The sequence below is a fragment of the Eublepharis macularius genome, chromosome 12 (assembly GCF_028583425.1).
Source record: "Eublepharis macularius isolate TG4126 chromosome 12, MPM_Emac_v1.0, whole genome shotgun sequence".
Classification (NCBI taxonomy): domain Eukaryota; kingdom Metazoa; phylum Chordata; class Lepidosauria; order Squamata; family Eublepharidae; genus Eublepharis; species Eublepharis macularius.
Window position 1 is genome coordinate 60,731,134 of NC_072801.1, and position 15,534 is coordinate 60,746,667.

At 43.5% G+C, this 15,534-nt stretch overlaps 1 protein-coding gene across 1 annotated transcript in view; it reads right to left on the bottom strand.

Moving 5' to 3' along the window:
• Positions 1–7,957: 7,957 nt before the first annotated feature.
• The window catches only part of TNNT1 (troponin T1, slow skeletal type), a 44,073-nt gene continuing 36,496 nt past the window's right edge, over positions 7,958–15,534 (bottom strand). The window contains exons 10-13 of the mRNA XM_054993292.1: positions 12,764–12,873; positions 12,540–12,630; positions 10,571–10,611; positions 7,958–8,204 (exon numbers count right to left, since the gene is read on the bottom strand). Coding sequence (XP_054849267.1) covers positions 8,159–8,204; positions 10,571–10,611; positions 12,540–12,630; positions 12,764–12,873 — 288 coding nt within the window. The 3' untranslated portion in view covers positions 7,958–8,158. The remainder of the gene's footprint in view (positions 8,205–10,570; positions 10,612–12,539; positions 12,631–12,763; positions 12,874–15,534) is intronic.

The following is a 15,534-nucleotide window of genomic DNA, read 5'->3' on the forward strand; positions in this document are numbered from 1 at the left end:
GGCGGCCCGCCCGGCCCAACGCTGCTCTGGGCTGAACAGCAGGAGGAGGCGGAGCGACGCCTCTCGGCTTCCGTAGCGCCGCGGCGGAGAAAGGGAGGGGCGGCGGGAGGAGGGCGGGACGGTGTCGCGCGGCACGACGGGAAACAGAGTCCGGGCCCGGCCTGTGGGAGAAGGGTGTAGAGCGGCACATGCAGGCCGAACTTCCGGCCACCCCGGAAAGCCGCCATGATGCCCGGCGCGCGTCGAGATAGCCTCTGTGATCTCTATGGTGAAACTCCTTCTGGTCTTTTGCTTTGTCAGTGCAGAGAGGGGAAGAGTTCAGTTTTATTCCGGAAGCTTTTATATTGTTGGGCCTGTTCTTACCTCTATGCGCCTGTAGTTTTTCCTCCGCAAAGGTTTCTGGGAGATGGAGTTCAGAAGGAAGATGGCGCTACATAGAGGGTTGCCAACCTCCGGGTGGGGGTGGGTGGGCTAGAGAGCTCTCAGAATTATAACTGATGTCCCGACTACAGCGATCCAGGTCTTCTGGAGAAAATGGCTGCTTTGGAGGGTAAACTCTATAGCAATATACTCCCCTCCCCAAGCCCTACATTTCCCGGGCACCGCCCCCAAATCTCCAGGAATTTCCCAAGCCAGAGTTGGCAACCGTAAATTAGATTTAGATTCAACTAGCCACATAAAGCTCCATCATACGTTAGAAGGGATCTTAGAGGTCCTCTAATCCCATTCAATAAAGAGTTTACCATATGTATAAATTAATTAGTATTGATTAATTGAATAATTAAATTGAATAACAAAATTAATTAAAAATAAATTACTTTGATTTTAGTTGTTACGGTCGATTCCGGTCTGAATTAGAAAGAGGCGACAAAGGATGGAGCGACACCAGGCAATCGCCAAGGAAGAGGAAAAAAAATCACCTGCTCACTCCCGCCCCCTAGTGTTCCCCTTTATTTGTGTTTTTTTTTATTACTTTAGTACCAACACTACTTAAGTATGTGCATAAATGAATGGAGCGGAGCCATGGCTCGGGACAACTAAACGTTCCTTTGTAGCAAGCGGTGCTGTGCATCGTATAGGACCGTTTTCATTCATCATTTTTGCCACCCCCTGCCTGTTTTCAATATATATGTTATCTAAATCCTGCTTATCTAGAAAAACAGGAGTTATTAGCAGGGGTCATTTAGTAGAAAAAGAGCTGGAGGAACTCATTAGCATAATTCATTAGCATATGCCACACCCCTTGACATCACCAGAAGTGTGTCATTAGCAAGGGGCCCAAAATGGTCAGGATCGGGCCTCTGCTGAGTGGGAGAGTGATCCACCACCTGTCAGAGGCCCGATCCAGGCTGTCTCGGTCCCAATCCAGGCTGAAATGGGCCCAAAATGGCCGAGAGTCACGTGGGCGGGGCTACTTGACATGTGACCTCTTTGGGGAAGTTCCGGCACGTTCCCCCTCAAAATGAGCCCTGGTTACTCGTGAAATGAAATATCTTGATATAGTTTTGTCTCCTGGTAATTTAAAAAAATTATTTCCCACCTTTTTCCACAGTGGGAATCCAAAGCAACTTAGATCATTGTCCTCTCCTCGCTTTTATCCACACAATTCTGTGAAGTAGGTTCGGCTGAGATGATGTGATTTGCCTGCTAGGCAGAGCAGGTAAATAAAGTGCAGTGAAGTCACGCTGTGCTGATTAAAGAGGTTAAAAAGTTTATTTAGGAACTATATACTTGAGAGTAAAGGGGAGAGATAGAAATAGGTCCTCACAATCTGACTACATCGAGTGTGCCAGGAGAGAGAAGAAGCAGGATATTGCCCTGTTTAGCCCAATAGGAGACAAGACAAGGAAATGACCCCCAGGAAATGAGAGGTGCTGCCCTCACTGTCCTAACTAGGGTTGCCAGCCTCCAGGTAGTGGTTGGAAAGAAGAAGGGAGAATTCCCTGCAGGAAGCAACAACACTCAATGTGCAAAATCTCTCTTATAATAATAAATATTTGATTTACAGAGTGCACGTGCCTCTTACTTCTTCAAACAGTGTTACAAATCCATTCATAACTACAATTCCTAAACATACAGCTGAGCGTGGCGGTCCTTCTTTCCCCTTTACATTGAGAACGGTATCACCTACCTGGAAGAACCTGAGATTGAAATAACAGCATGAGAAGAATGAACAAACTAACTAAAGGAAGTATTTGAAGGACTAGAGCTGGACTGAGTTTCTACCAAACCTAAGTCCATTTGTATACTGCGCCGTCTTTGGATTATTGTATGTTTAGGAATTGTAGTTATGAATGGATTTGTAACACTGTTTGAAGAAGTAAGAGGCACGTGCACTCTGTAAATCAAATATTTATTATTATAAGAGAGATTTTGCACATTGAGTGTTGTTGCTTCCTGCAGGGAATTCTCCCTTCTTCTTTCCAACCGGTATTGTTGCAGGAACAGCCATTCTTGGGTTGCAGCCTCCAGGTAGTGGCTGGAGATCTCCCGGAATTACAACTGGTCTCCAGGCCACAGAGATCAGTTCAGCTGGAGAAAATGGCTACTTTGGCTATGTGTGTGTGTGGACTCTATGGAATTATGCCATGCCAAGATCTTTTCGCTCCCCAAACCCCACTTTCTCCAGGTTTCTCCAGAGAAGTTTCACCCCCCCCCCAGATCTTCAAGAATTTCCCAACTTGGAGCTGGCAGCCCTAGTCCTAACTAAGTGATCCTTGCTGCCCCCTGTATGGAAGGCCCTTCTTCCTTCCTTCCTTCCTTCACCAGACATTGCAATTTCCAACATTGCCTAAGTTCATCCAGAGAGCTTCCCTGGCTGGATGGGGATTTCAACCTGGTTCTTCTCCAAGATCATAGCTTGACACTCTAACCTCTATACCAAACTGTATCCCCCACACACATCTTCTTCCATGATGGAACTCAAGGTCCTCTGCATGAGATCCCTAGGAGGGCTGCCTGCCTTGTGCTGAAAGAGTTGCCAGCAGGCCTGGAGAAAAATACCTTGTCTCTTTAAAAGAGGCTTATTGCATGGAAATAGGGAGTTTAAGCTTTTCATGGCATGGAGATAAACAACATCTCATCTAGTTTTTATTAAAGGGACAGGACTTTTTTTCTCCAACTCTGTTGATAACTCTAGTGAGAGGGGCCTATGGTGATCATTCTACTACAATGACTAGCAGTAGGGAGGGAGTAACCCTTTAAAAAATATTAAGATTTTAAAAACCATACACAGATTAAAAAAGATAAAAGTATACAAAAAAAGAGAAAATATATAGGAAACACATGGTTTTCTCTACGACAGATATTGGCATAATTATAAGTTTGACACTTGTACCCTTGTAATCAGCAAAAGCTTATTTTCTATGATCCCTCTTATAGTTCAAAACCACAAATCAGCAGGGTTTTTTTTCTTCAGTTCCATGCACAAAGTCAATAAGGGGTTTCCAATTTGCTATAAATTAGACAATGTCTTCTCTCTGATCAAAGCCGTAAGTTTAGCCATCTTGGTTAACTCCATCATCTTCACAATCCACTCCTCTGTTGAAGGCAATATTGGACTCTTCCACTTTTGAGCATATAATAGCCTCACCATCATTGTCATATATAAAAATATGATACCATGTTTATTTTCTAACAGTCCATTATTCCCAACAAGAAAGTTTCTTGTTGTGACACTGAGAGATCTCTGACTTTTGGTGCTACACCTCTGAAGATGCCAGCCACAGCTGCTGGCGAAACGTCAGGAACTACAATGCCAAGACCACGGCAATACAGCCCGGAAAACCCACAACAACCAAGAAAGTTTCTGTTTTAAATTGTATATTTGTCTTCAAGATTTTCTGTATTAGCATATGAATTTGTGTGCAATATGTATTAGCGTATGGATTTGTGTGCAATTGTTTCCCTTTTTTCTTTCAGGAATTACCTGCAGATTGAAGGATTGGTTGACTAGAGAATGTAACAGACAGACTGATTAGACCAGGAAAGTAATTCTTGAAAAAGAATATATATGAAACGATCCGGTCTAGCAGCCTGTCGGGACTCATTGGGAGTAGCTGCACCCCGTGCCATCCCTGAGGGGCAGACGATTGGTGCAAGGCTTGTCAGCAAGAGTTTGGATCTATCCTGAAAGAAAAAAGGCAAACACAATTTTAGTATAACAAAGACAGTGGCCGTTTCCACACGGCTTATCTTGTTCCGGAAAACAGTGAAATCTCGCACGAAATCGCGCGAAAATACGCTGTTATCGCACGAGAAGATGCTGTTTTCCGGATCAAGGTAAGTCGCGTGGAAACGGCCAGTATAAAAGACAGTATTTATACTTACCTTTTGAAATTGACCATCTTGCCCACCTTGCAGTGACATCGTACATTTTCCATTGTCTTTTGATACTCGAGGAACATTTGGACAGAGGTTGTACTTTACATACTGGCTTTTAAGGACCTGAACTAGTTTCTATTTATTCCTATTTATTCTGCTTTTACTATTTACTGAAGTTCTGTTTATTGTAAGTGTATTTATTATATTTAATGAGCATTTATTGTATGAAGTCTGTGTAAACTGATGTTGTTATGACCTTCACTTTCTTTAGGGTGGATTTCGCTTTAATCTTTCCCTTCACACCCTCTGGGTAGTTAGCTGCCACCAGGAATATTAAATTCCAATATATTTTATTTAAGTTTTCCCTTTGGTAACGTGTTTATGCGTCAGGCTCCTTTGTGGTTCTATGTGGCCCTGAGGATAGGAATGGGAGATAACAATGACTGCTACTCTGGGATATAACAAAACAAAATAAAAGTTTATTTTTTAAGAAGCGTATTGGTTACATAAAAGTAGTTCTTAGTTCTTCTAGTTGCTTCATCCAAACTCATTCACACAGATCTCTTGTAAGGCTTCACACACAGTTAGCCTCTTTCTCTAGGCTCTGTATTTCTCTCACAGAGAACTCCTCAGACAGCACACCGCTAGCCTGTTTTCTTTTCACTCTCAATTCTTTCTCTGTCAGGCGCACACACAGTTTGCCTGCTTCAGATAGAACGAATATATAGTCTCACAGACACACTCAGTTCAGGCTTCCACTCAGGTTGCCTTTCCCTCACAAATACATGAACACACTCAGGCTGCACACAGCTCGCCTCTCTTGCCCTGACTGAATCTTTTTCTCTCCCTCAATAACTGAAAACTGCCTTCACTCCACCCACTCTCTGTCATCAAACAATCATATCACTCACTCATCTCTCTCTTTCACCCCCACTCTTCACCTATCTCACCAAACATTTAAAGACACATGCACCCATTTCTTGAAATCATTAGAGATGTATTTATATTTCATTGAGATACTGGACTATCAAGTGGATGCTGCTTATTTGTAATGGTGAATGACTGACTGTATTTATATAATGGTTCACTTTTTCATGCCACTTGCACTTTATGATAAATTTGGAATGTATTATTAATGTCTTGATTGTGTTCCCGGGGACTATTGTCTTTGAGTTTGGCTGCTCAGACCCGTGGAAACCCTACGATTATCAAGGCTCAAGGACTGGCATCCTGTGCATGGCGTGAGGAGGAGCTGCCCAGGGCGTGCCCCTCTGGTCCTTTGTTCCTGGGGTGACTTTGGGGGACATGGTAGCAGATGTGCTGCCCAGTAGGGCATGCCTCTTTGCTGCCACTTCCGTGCTCAACTTGTATATTTATAAATCAAGGAAATACTGTGACGATGACAGACTTCTCTAACACTCTCTTTCCCAAAGGGGATCAACACAGGAAAGTACTGCCCTTGCACAGAGAAGTGGAGAGCGCGTAACAAGATTTTTCTTCAACTGGTCTGCACAGGCAGACAGTGCTGCAGGTGAGAAGAACTAGGCCTGCAGCAATTTCCAGTTACAAAGAAGATTGCTAGAAGCACGTCCTTGATGTGGGGAAGATGATATACAGATGCCTGTAGAGCACTTGAGAGGGGGCTGCTCCTTGAAACCCAACTATCGTATTTCCCTGTGACCAGAGAGTCACAGGGATGCCCAAAAATGTGATCCAGAATCACACCGTTTTCTGGTTTCCTATAAGGGTGGCAGAGGCACACTGTATGTCCGTCTGATATTTGCATAGTGGGAGAATGAAATGATAGACAGGTAGGAGAGTCTGACATTTTTGGCTTTTGGCATCCATGCATCCATACTTTCTTAGGATGAGGCATGAAGTATTCCAAGTGTGCATTTTACACTCACCAGTTTACGCACATCGTTTCTATGCTCTTGACCAGTTTTTAAAAAAGACAGTAACAATGTGTGCTTTTTAGGAGCCACTTGCATTTCTCAGCCGATTCCCCACCTAGGACCTAGGCTAGGATCAAGAGCTCTTCATTTTGTTAGAGGTGGTTTACTCTCTGGTTGAATGGGAACAAATCATTCCAAAGCTGAAAGGCGGTCAGGGGATGTTGCTCCAAATTGTTTGAATGTGCAAACAAGGAAAGGGACAAGGCACTGCAATAATCAATAGAGCCACTAGTCAGCACTGCAGTGCTGACTTATTTGCTGGCCAGGAATCAGGAAACAGAGCTGATTTGCTAAAGGCTCGGGACAGCTGCCAAGAAGGAACCTCCTCAGGGGACCAAAGATGCTTAAGGTTGCCAACCCTGGGATGGGAAATACCTGGAGATTTGGGGTGGGGTGGGGGGAAGTGGAGCCTGGGAAGGGTCTGCAGCAGAGTATAATTCTATAGAGGCCACCCTCCAAAACAGCCCTTTTATCTGGGGGAACAGAACTCTTTAGTCTGGAGATCAGTTGTAATATCATGAGATTGCCAGGCCACACCTGAGGCTGGCATCTTAGATGTTAGAAAACCTGTGATGGATTTTCTGACATTTTCTGGAGGCTCCCAGTCTGGACCAGAGCCACTGTGGTGGCTACTACTGGCTTTCTACCCAGATTACAGGACTGTCATAAGAAATAGCTCAGAGAGATGTCTTGGTAAGAACAGGGATTAAATGCTATGCTATTGAGTAATGTCTGCTGATGTAGATATGTGCCTACTATGGAGTTTCCATGCTGCTAAACATGCCATGGAAATTAGTTGTGCTTTGTTTCAAATTTCACCTCTGTGCACAGCTTTATGCTTGTTTAAAACTTTTCTACTACTCAGCCCTATTATATTTGTTTCTCTGAATGTCCTCCTAACTGTTATACATTCTAGTACTTTGCTCAGTTGCTGATTCCGCACATGTTGGATAATGCACTTTCAATGCACTTTATCAATCGTTTGAGGTGGATTTTTTGTTCCGCACACAAAAAAATCCGTTCCAAATGATCTATAAAGAGGATTGGAAGTGCATTATCCAACGTGTGCAGAATCACTCATAGAATGTCCTAGCTGTTGATGATCATTGTATGTTCACTCACACTGTGTAATCCGACTTGGATCTTGGTGAGAAAGGTGGACTATAAATAGATAAAAATAAATAAAAAATTATCCCCTCCCTCATGACATTTCCCAGATAGAAATTGCTCCCCGCCACACCAGCAGCTATTAGTTCTGAGTCTGTCTACCCCTTTTGAGGCTAATATGCTTGGATCTGGTCAGTATTTTGGTTCTCGTGTTTATCTTCATTATATCCCATACGGCTTTTTCATTTTTAGGTCCCATGATCTCAACATGGCTTTTTAGGGAGACAAAGGGGACTTCCGTCTCTTTTCTGCCAATGGAAAAGCTGGCTGGATCCAACCCATTTGGAGACTTTTATCATAGATTTCTCCTAGCTTGTCCAGTTGCCAAATTTCATCGGTGCAGTGTAGACGTGGTCTATCCAAACGTTGCCCAATCCCCTTTCCCCTATCCCATGTGGGATTCCTCTCACTCATGTATTTTCCATTCTGTCTACCAAAAACGGACGCTACCGTTTGTACTTTGTGCCTGTTAATAGATAGAATTTTAAACAACAGGAGAGATTCCACAGAAGGAGAGGAAGAGGTTGGTTTATTATGTGCAGCTTGTGACACAGAACATGCTATGGACACGTGTGAGGTGGAGGAGAATGGATAGAGGATAAGCTGGATAATTTTCAGCACAGTATACACACAGGAGAAGCAACGAGGCATCATCAACTGTCGCTGCTGCTGTTGGAGGCTCCAGATTGGGCTGGGAGTGGTATCTTCTTTTTTTACTTCCAGCGACCACCAACTCGTCCCTTTCCGGCACCTTTTTTGCTACAAGGAGGAAAAGGGTAGGTTAGCATTCCTGTTACTCAAAACTGGAGCTCATCAGAGGCTTCTGTAGTGTGCAAAGGTCAAACAAGAAGTGTGTGACTCATAAGGTAGCTGCACGTTGACTCCCAAGTACAATTTCTTGGATGTCTTTGGTGCACTTACAGCCTGGCCCGTATATGGGCAATTCCATAGCATCAAACTAAATATGGCATTGGAGTTTTCAGGCTGGAATTCCAGGGTGTTATTTTTTGGCCCTAAGCAGCAGCCATAGTGCCTGGGTAGGGCAAGTGTGATACGGATCAAGGAATACGGATTGGGGTTCATTGTACTGGGTAAAGGTAGAGTTTAGTACTTCCAACACACTTCAATTCCCTGATCAAAAATACCCCTCACTAAACTACTCCACGTCTGGAATTCCAATCATACTACTACAATGTCATGTGTCGTTCACTCTTTACAGAAAATTAAGCAGTTAAGCTGCAATTCTAAGGGAGGTATGCCTACTTTCCTGGGAGATAAGCCCCCTTTGAATCATATGGGGCTTGCTTCTGAATAGACCTGTTTAGGACAGCTCCCTCTCTCACCTGTGAACTTGAAGGCACTTGTGAAGTGGAATGCTGGCTTAGAAAGATATGGAGAGTAATGTTTGCTTCTGGTAGTTTTCAAGTTTTAAGTTTTATATCAGGAGCCAAAATATGGAATATCTATTAGGCTGGTGCTTGGAGAGTATTGATGGGAACTGTGAACATTCTGAGACTGGCAGATGGACATAAATCCTTCGTTTTGAAACCGTTTTCTATTGGAAAAGTGTCTGAGATACAATTGGAGAAAACTGAAGCTAAATCACAGCCTCTGATTAGAAGATGGAATAGAAAGAAGACCTCTCCAAGGTTGTAGGCAAAAAAGTGGCCCATGTTATTCTGCATGACTCACAGGGCAACCTAAAACAGAATCACACCATTCTAAGTCCTTTGACTTCAGTGGACTTAGAAAAGTGTAACTTTGCTTAGAGTTACACTATTAAGTGTGAAGAGAAGTGTATTGAGGCAAAACCTCCTAACTGTAGATCTATGCTGATCCAGTGTGAACTGGCAGTGACCAAACAGGGGAAAAGATCTTGGGGCTGTGGTGGATAAATCAATTAAAAACGTTGACTTGGTGTGTGACAGCAGTGAAAAAAAAAGCAATTTCTACTTTACCAGTTGAAAATAAAATGGCACAGTTGCTGCAAGATCTACCATCTGGCTGTCGTTGAAATAATGTGTACAGTTCTAGCAGCCCCGTTGCAAAAAAAAAAAAAAAGTATCACAGAGCTGGAAAAAGTGCAGAAATGCCAAGCAAAATGATGGAAGGATTAGAGTACCTTCCCTACAACGAAGGGTTAGACTGTTCCGGGGTTTTCATTTTAAAATAAAGAGAACTAGTGATGGGAGACATGAAGGATGTCTATACTTTCCCCTCTCTGCCTCAAATACTTGATGGGGTGTCAGGATAGAAAAAGAGAGTATTTCTTCACACAACATATTATTTACCTGATGAAACTTACTGGCATGGAACGGCCACTAGCTTTGGTGGCTTTTAAGAAGGATTTGGTAAATTCATGGATCGCAGGTTCATCAGTAGTTATTAGCAGGGCTTTTTTCTGGGAAAAGGGGTGGTGGAACTCAGTGGGTTGCCCTCAGAGAAAATGGTCAGATGGCTGGTGGCCCCGCCCCCTGATCTCCAGACAGAGGGGAGCTTAGATTGCCTTCCGCGCCGCTCAGCACGGAAAGCAATCTAAACTCCCCTCTGTCTGGAGATCAGGGGGCGGGGCCACCAGCCATGTGACCATTTTCAAGAGGTTCCGGAACTCCGTTCCCCCGCGTTCCCCCTGAAAAAAAGCCCTGGTTATTAGCAAAGATACTAGTTGCTGGAAGACTGTAGTAGGGGGAGGTTTGGCCCTCTCGTCTCGACCCCTGAGGAGAGTCTTCTGGGGGCATTGGGTCAGCCACTGGGAAATAAGATGCTGGAATAGATGGCCCAGGGCTCTTCTCGTGTTCTTATTTTAAAAGCTGAAATGAATTTTTAGTGTTGTGAATGCATTCAAATCCTAACTGGCGCAAAGACTCATGATTAGATGAGAAGCCTTGGGTTTTAACACCCCAAAATGTGGCTTTGAAACTCAAATATCGCCAAAACATCAGATTTTGAAAATCTGAATGGTAAATTCACACAGCATTCCACTCAAACGTGAATATCCTTCCTTACACCAATCACATTTTTTCTGTCCACCTTGCAGGGATCAGGGTTTGAATTGTATTAATGTACATGGCTCTGGCTAGGAAAACATAGCTGGACTGAGGAGAAGGAACCAAAAGACCACTCACAATTTCTGAGCGTGGCTGATACGGTTGTAAAGAACGTTGATCTGGAGGAGGAAAAAGGTTGAGAAAATTGCTGTTAACATCATTGCGACATTTGGGAAAAACCCAGCAGCAAGAGAATCCTTGACTTCTATTTCTTGGTAGATCATTATTAACTAGGTTTCTTGGTAGATAATTAACTAGGTTTCTTCCTTATTCTATCTAGCTTTTTGCCATTTTGGGCCCAATTTCAGCCTTGAATGGCCAAGATTGGGTCCAAAACAGCCAAGACAGGTGATGTCAAGGGGTCTGGCATATGCAAATCAGTTATGCTAATGACACACTTCTGGTGATGTCAAGGGGTGTGGCATATGCTAATGAGTTATGCTAATAAACTATGCTAATGAGTTCCTCCAGCTCTTTTTCTACAAAATAACCCGTCAAGGTCTATTGTTCTCACATTCATCTACGAGTTGGTTTAGATCATGCAGGGAGAGTTGTTTAACCCAATGCTTGCTCACTTAGTTTTGTGACAGAAACCAGGCTGTCCATACTGTTGTTCATGTTTTAAAAGGAAGGGGGAAGATGGGCTTTTAACAGACACTAGAGGTTGGCTTTAGTTAAATTCTTTCCCCCTGTCCCATGTAGCCTTTATCCAAATTGTAGCTGCACCAGCACTTTATCTTTTACATACTGATGAAGATCCATGCTTCATTGCTTCTGTTTCAGCCCTCATAACAGACCGAAAGATAGGCTTCCTAGAGATAGATTAGATGACCCCAAAATACTCAATACAACAAATTTCTTTTCACTTGTATCTGCTGATAAAAGATTTTGATGACGAATGCCTCTCTCACAATAAATAAGTCATCCTGACAAACTCTGATTTGTTTCAACCTGGGGTCCCCAATCTCATTGAACCTGTGGCACTTTTGGAATTCTGAAAATAGGGAGTGACTGGCAGCACAAAATGGTTGTCAGGGGACCAGGCCCATCACAACATGGCTGCTGTGAAGTGATGGAGCCAATCACAACATTTCATTTATTTCACTTTATTTACACCCTGACTTTCTCTACAGTGGGACCCACTTACATCATTTGCCTCTCCTCTATTTTATCCTCACAACAACCTTGTGATGTAGGTTAGGCTGAGGGGGTGTGATTGGCTCAAGGACATCCAACAAGATTCCATGGCAGAGCAGAGAATCCAACCCGGGTCTCCCAGATCCTAATCCAACACTCTAAGCACTACACCATGCTGGGAGGTTGGGAGGGTATGAGCCCAGCATCCTTCTAAGATGGAAGGACTTGCTTCTTAACCAAGGCTTTCTGCAAACACAAAGATGAAGCCTCATGGGTTCTTTAGAAGCACTTTCAGCTCAAATGAGATGGAGGAAAGCCAGGTTTGGGGGGAGAAGCAAATGAGTACCAGAAATCCTATGGGTGAGACTGAGCACCAATGTTGGGATCATTGGTTTAAATTGTTGCTTGTGCAACAAACTCAGGTTTGTCTACCAGATATAAACAGCCAATCCTGCTTTGTGCATGACCCCCGATTTGCCTGCTTCTTGTCTTCTCTCCCACCTCCCAACAGGGAAGGCATCTTCCCCATGCTGCTCTTTCTGTGGCTAGTTACTCTGAAAATTGTGGTTTGTGGATCCAGATGTCACTACAAATGAAATGACAACTAATTCAAAACTGGTTAAATGACAGTTCTTCTATGGCACCCACTGACAAAATCCCAGTTTGTCAAAAACTGAATGTATTCAGATGTTACCATATAGTGAGGGTTTGATCAGACCACAATTTATTATAACATTACAGTTACACAGGAATTTGATTCCTTATTGCCTGCATTGGAGCTTTATATTGATCCGACAAGATGCACGCGCAGTATTTCTGCATTTCATGGTGCCCCTCTCAGCAGACCGATTTTGGATACTACAGCTCCCACAAAAGCAGAAAGGATTTTCATTCTTTTGTTCACCCCTACCTCATACTTCTGGCATTGGAGTTTTTGCATCAAGTCAAATTTCTCCGATTCTAGTTGATTGATCCAGTCATGCAGTTCCTTGGCCTTGTCCCTGGATGGAGAAAGGCAGGTACTATTATGGTGCAAGAGTTGTTTAACAAGTCCTATGCTTATCTTTCGGGGGGGAGGGAGGAGGGGAGGGGAAATCAGCCCTCCCATTGCTGGTTGCCAGTTATGTTACTGACCTCAACTGTTGCTCGCTTAAGTTTTCTGTGTTCAGTGGTTTCCTCCTTTCTGTTAAGATCCGGACCTTCGTTTCACGGCCCGTCTGCCTCTTGCCACGTTTTTGCTCTGCCTAGGAGATGGTGGGCAAAGAAAGGCTGTTTTATATTGAGTCACTTCTGTACATATGTCACAACTAACTTGTGGTGATGCCAGCAAAGGGCTTTCAAGGCAAGTGAGAAGCAGAGGTGGTTTGCTGTTGCCTTCCTCAGCAGAGTCTTCCTTGGTGGTCTCTCATCCAAGTACTGACCCTGCTTAGCTTCCGAGATCTGATGAGATTGAGCTATACCATGCCTCCTTCCTCCATCCAATTAATTTAACCCAATATTAATGATAAATGGATTCCCGCAACTCTCTCTGGCTTAGGGTTGGCTATCTTTCCACTACTGTGAGTTAGATCTGAAGATTTTCTACCCAAGTCCATGCATTGTGGGGAAGCAGAACTCCAGTAGTAGAGAGAGAATTGTCCTTCCACCCTGTTATAAACCCATGTTTTCCTCACAAAGGAGACCACAGATGCTGGTGAAAATAAACATCTGTGTCCCGTGGTCTTGACCTGCACCTCTTAGAGTCTCACAGTTTTAAAACCCTGGCAAATACTTTGTGTAGTTTCCCTAAGATTTAGGGAATTCCGGGATCACTTTTGTTAACATTTCTAAGGCTGCAGTCCTAAGAGCACTTTCCTGGGAGTAAGCCCATTGAATACATCTCAGTAGGATTCTGAGTAGACCTGCTTAGGTTTGCTCTGGTAGATACTAGAGAAACTTAAGGAAGCCATGGGAGCGCATTTGCAAAAATCTCTAAATAGTGAGATTGTGAAAGTGGGTGACTGTGGCATTAAGAATCCTCCCACCCACCGTTTATTGTCCATCAACACTGCGTAAAACTCCCAAGCCACTCATTGAAATTCCTATGGATCAGTATTTGCTTCAACCATCAATTCAAGAGAAGAAATCCATCTAATCGGACTTTGCAATTGTGCTTTCTTAATACCGCCTGCTTTGATTGGCAGTTCCTCCCCCCAGATGCCAAAGACGGGTCCCTTGGGTCTTCTGCATTCAAAGGATTTTCCTCTCCCACTGAAGCATGTGTCCTTCTAATTGTTATCCTAGCCTCCCCCCAAGGAGCTCAGGATAGCATATGAGATCCCACTCTCCCTATGGTATCTTCACAATAACATATGATGCTTTTTGATGCTGAAGGAGATCTTTGGTCTATTGGCCAGTATTGTCTACTGGGGCTGGCAGCAGCTGTCTTGCAGGATATGAAACACAGAGCTATTTCACCTCACCTACTCCCTGAAAAATCCTCTACCACTAAACCAAGGCCCCATCCTTCCAGTAACTGACCTGCTTACCCCTTCCCTTTTTTTGCCTTTTGTCGTTGAGGAATACACGGAGCTATAAGCAGAAAGGAAACTGGATCCCACAAATTCTTTTCAAATGAAATCTGCAATTGATATGGTTGCCACTTTTGGCAAGACACCTCCAACTCATTAAAACAAAAAAGGAGAACTGCTATTGCGCTATGTCCTCCTCTCCCTAAGAGGAAATAGAGGGTGTACCTTTTAAACAAGCCCAGTAGTAACTGAAACTTTATGACTGCAGTTACTACTGAAGTTTCAGTTACTGTTGAAGTGACTGAAAGTTCATGAAGCCATATGCATCTCCCATCATGCACTGGTGCTTCATGAGCACTATGACTGGGAACGTATTGTAACGGGCTTGGCCTCTGTTAGCTAAAGCTCAGTGTAACCTACATGACAAAGGAAATGGCAATGTGTCTCAAGGACCGTGAATGTCTCCTCAGTTGGTCTTGGTTGTTAGGAACTTGGCTGTTCAAACAGCCTATCAGGGCTGGGGGAGATGACCCCCTTCTTGGCTGAAGGGAGTTGCCAGGTGTGCGTCTGTGTGAAAAGGAAGGACAGTTTTGAATGCTGGAAGGGACAGAGAAAGGGAGTGCAAAGGTAACACCCAGAAACGAATTGGTTTAGGCCAGTAATGGTGGAGTAGTGAGTGGAAGCTAGTAGCACAGGGAGAGTCTTTTTGCTGGAGAACTGTATACAGTTCTGGGCTCTTAACACTTTGTATAATTAAAATGTATGTATGTGAAATGTTAATGGGAAAGGGGGATAAATTTAGTATGACTGGTATTATGGTTGGGATCATATTACTACTGTAGGGCTTTATTTTTCAAGCTGAAAACTGAAGCCTGGTTTCTGTGCTGTCCAGTTTGCTCTTTTTTTGCAAGAGGAGAGCATCGGAAGATTGGCTGTGGGCAGACCAGAAAAGTTGGACTCTGCTCACTGTAAAGCTGTATCAAGCCAAAACTAGTTGCATAACTGATTTCAAAGGCAACACCTGCTTCAAGTTTCTGTCTTCCGTGACACCTATGAGTTTAGCTATATAAATCTTGTATTGTTACAAATGTCGGAGGGTTTTGATTTCACATTCTGTTCCCTACTTAGCCCTCCAGAAATCACACTAAAAGAGGTTAAGTAAATAGACTCTGCTAAGAGTTAGCTGGAGCACCTTGGAGGGGAGGGGAGGGATTTTCTCTCTCATGCAATCATAGATCTCTTGCCTTTGGGAGTGCCTCTTACCTCTACTTGTGCTTTATTTGTACTTTTGTAAATAAAATAAATATTACAAAAGCACCAGGGCTCTCTCCTCTAAAGGGAACCAATCCATGTAAATGCCTGCCTCTAAAACTTCTCACTGTACATTCAAGTTTT